General features: G+C 62.0%; 1 protein-coding gene across 1 annotated transcript; it reads right to left on the reverse strand.

Annotated features, from left to right (window-relative positions):
- Positions 1-1,110, reverse strand: LORICRIN (loricrin cornified envelope precursor protein). The gene has a single exon (XM_049765761.1). The coding sequence runs from the start codon at positions 1,108-1,110 to the stop codon at positions 1-3; it is 1,110 nt and encodes a 369-aa protein (XP_049621718.1).
- Between the last annotated feature and the right edge of the window lie 1,898 nt (positions 1,111-3,008).

Below are 3,008 nucleotides of genomic sequence, written 5' to 3' on the forward strand. Positions count from 1 at the left end.
TTATTTGCAAGGCCAGGACGGCGCCTGCTTCTGCTGGGTCTGGTGGCACACGGGGACGCCCTTGCCGCCCCCGGAGGAGCCGCCGCCGGAGGAGCCGCCGCCGCAGCCGCCAGAGGAGCCGCCGCCGCCTCCTGAGGAGCCGCCGCCGCAGCCCCCAGAGGAGCCGCCGCCGCCGCAGCCTCCAGAGGAGCCGCCGCCGCAGCCTCCGGAGGAGCCGCCGCCGCCGCAGCCGCCGCCGCCGCCTCCTGAGGAGCCGCCTCCACAGCCGCCTCCTGAGGAGCCGCCTCCGAAGCTGGGCGCGCAGGCGGACTGGGTGGTCTGCTGAGAGGAACCTCCCCCGCAGCCTCCAGAGGAGCCGCCCCCTGAGGAGCCGCCGCCGCAGGAGCCGCCGCCGCCTCCCGAGGAGCCTCCGCCGCAGGAGTAGCCGCCGCCTCCTCCCGAGGAGCCGCCGCCGCAGCCGCCGCCGCCTCCGCCTGAGGAGCTGCCGCCGTAGCTCTGGCACGTGACCTGCTGGCCGGAACTTCCGCCGGAAGAGCAGCCACTTCCGCTTCCGCCGCCGGAGCCGCCGCAGCTGCTGCCTCCGCCTGAGGAGCCGCCGCCGCCGCCGCAGGAGGAGCCGGAACTTCCGCCGCCGCCGCCGCCGCAGCTGCTGCCTCCACCGCCGCCGGAGTAGCCGCCGCCGCCGCCGCAGCCAGAGCCGCCGCCGCCGCCGGAGTACTTGACGCCCCCGCCTGAGGAGCCGCCTCCGCAGCTGCCGCCTCCGCCCGAGGACCCGCCGCCGCAGGAGTAGCCGCCGCCGCCGCCTGAGGAGCCGCCGCCGCCGCAGCTGCTGCCGCCGCCTCCGGAGTAGCCGCCGCCGCAGCTGCCGCCGCCGCCGCCTCCAGAGTACTTGACGCCGCCGCCGCCGCCGCCACAGCCGCCGCCGCCGCCCGAGGAGCCGCCGCCGCCGCAGCTGCCGCCGCCGCCTCCGGAGTAGCCGCCGCCGCCACAGCCGCCGCCGCCGCCGCCGCCGCTAGAGAAGCAGCCGCCGCCGCCGCCACCGCCGCCGCCGCCAGACGACTTCCCGCAGCTCACGGGGGGCTGAGGGGTCGGCTGCTTCTTCTGAGACATCGTGGTCCGAGAGGTAGAGGATCTGCGAGGAGAGCGCAAGGAAGGATGAGGCGTCAGGGGGCTGTCAAGAGGATTAGGCACAAGGCCCGTGCAACTCTGGAACAACGGCCATCGAGCAACGTCCTGCAGGCCCTAGGCCCGGGACATGCATCAGTGGGCCTGTCAACAGGATTTGCACAAGGCCCATGCAACTCTGGAACAACGGCCATCGAGCAGTGTCCTGCAGGCCCGAGGACCAGGACATGTACCAGTGGACCTGTCAAGAGGATTTGCACAAGGCCCATGCATCTCTGGAACAACGGCATCAAACAGTGTCCTGCAGGCCCTAGGCCCAGGACATGCATCAGTGCACCTGTCAACAGGATTTGCACAAGGCCCATGCAACTCTTGAACCATGCCCATCAGTCTCTCTCCTGCAGGCCCTAGGCCTAGGACATGCATCAGTGGACCTGTGCAGAGGGTCTAGGCAAGGCCCTTCAGCGTCTGTCCTGCAGATCCCGGGCTCAGGCCATGCATTATTGGACCAGTGCAGAGATCTGGACAAGGCCTCTCGACCTCTGTCCTGCAGCCCCATTAGTGGGCCTGTGAAAAGGATCTTGAACAAGGTTCATCATGAGGTCTCTATCCTGCAGGCCCCAAGCCCAGGACATCCATCAGTGGACTTATGCAGAGGATCTGGACAAGGCCTATCAACCTCTATCCTGCAGGCCCTGGGCCCAGGACATCCATCAGTGATGATGTCTCATGACATCAGCATGATGTCTCTATTCTGCAGGCCCCAGGACATCCATCAGTGGACCTGTGGAAAGGATCTGGACAAGGCCCATCCAACTCTTGAACTATGCCCATCAATCTCTATCCTGCAGGCTCCTGGGCCCAAGACATCCATTAGTGGATTAGTTGGATGGACAAGGCCCATCCAACTCTTGAACTATCAATCTCTATCCTGCAGGTCCCGGGCTCAGGACATCCATCACTGGGCCTGTAGAGAGGGTCTTCACAAGGCCCAGCATCAGTCTCTATCCTGCAGGCCCCGGGCCCAAGACCAGGACCCCCATGCTCTTCTCTCTTGGTTGGGATCCCAGAGATATACAGCTGGATCTTTCTTTCTCCCTGGTTGGCTGATCATGGCTTTAAACCATCTACCTACTTCACATCATTCCTTCCCTGACAATTTTTTATCAAAAGCTGAATAGTTCCCTTAGTGGTGTCCATTCATTTCTCTCTCTCCCAGTTTTTTTTTTTTTTGGGGGGGGGGGTCACACCCGGCAGCACTCAGGTGTTACTCCTGGCTCTATGCTCAGAAATCGCTCCTGGCAGGCTCGGGGGACTACATGGGATGCCGAGGTTCAAACCACCATCCTTCTGCGTGCAAGGCAGTATCTCCCCAGCTCCTCTCTCAGTTTTTGATCCTGACCTTTGTGTGTGGTTTTCGAACACTTCATCTCCCTCTTCTCTTCTAATCCCTACACCTAATCTCTCTGAGCACAAATAGAAAAGGATTGCAAAGCTCTCCTCCAGGCAGGAAGACTTTAGCCTCTGCACAGCTGGGAGAGGCCTGAAGGTTAGAGCGCAGTTGCAGTGCTATTCTCTTCAGAATTCAGTTTTAGGCTCTTGATCTACACCTGCTGATTTTGTTCATCACAGCGGATAAACAATCACAAGACAGGCTTCCTTATATATAGTCCTGTCTGGAAAGAGCGTCCCTCATGGTCCTTCGGACCAGTGCTGCTCACATCTGTCAGCCTCAAGACCTGTGCCATTTGTTTATGTCACAGCTTGGTTTTAGGGAGCATAACTAGTAAGCAGTTTTGTCCTAATATCTTACAACCTATCTCCTTCTCAAACATGTGCAGGCATTGAGTTCTTGTATGCCTAAAGTAAAACCCAACTACAAC

This window comes from Suncus etruscus, chromosome 19 (genome assembly GCF_024139225.1).
Source record: "Suncus etruscus isolate mSunEtr1 chromosome 19, mSunEtr1.pri.cur, whole genome shotgun sequence".
NCBI classification, from domain to species: domain Eukaryota; kingdom Metazoa; phylum Chordata; class Mammalia; order Eulipotyphla; family Soricidae; genus Suncus; species Suncus etruscus.

Excerpts from the sequence above, each read along its gene's own strand:
- LORICRIN (XM_049765761.1), bottom strand. The coding sequence starts at position 1,110 with ATGTCTCAGAAGAAGCAGCCGACCCCTCAGCCCCCCGTGAGCTGCGGG.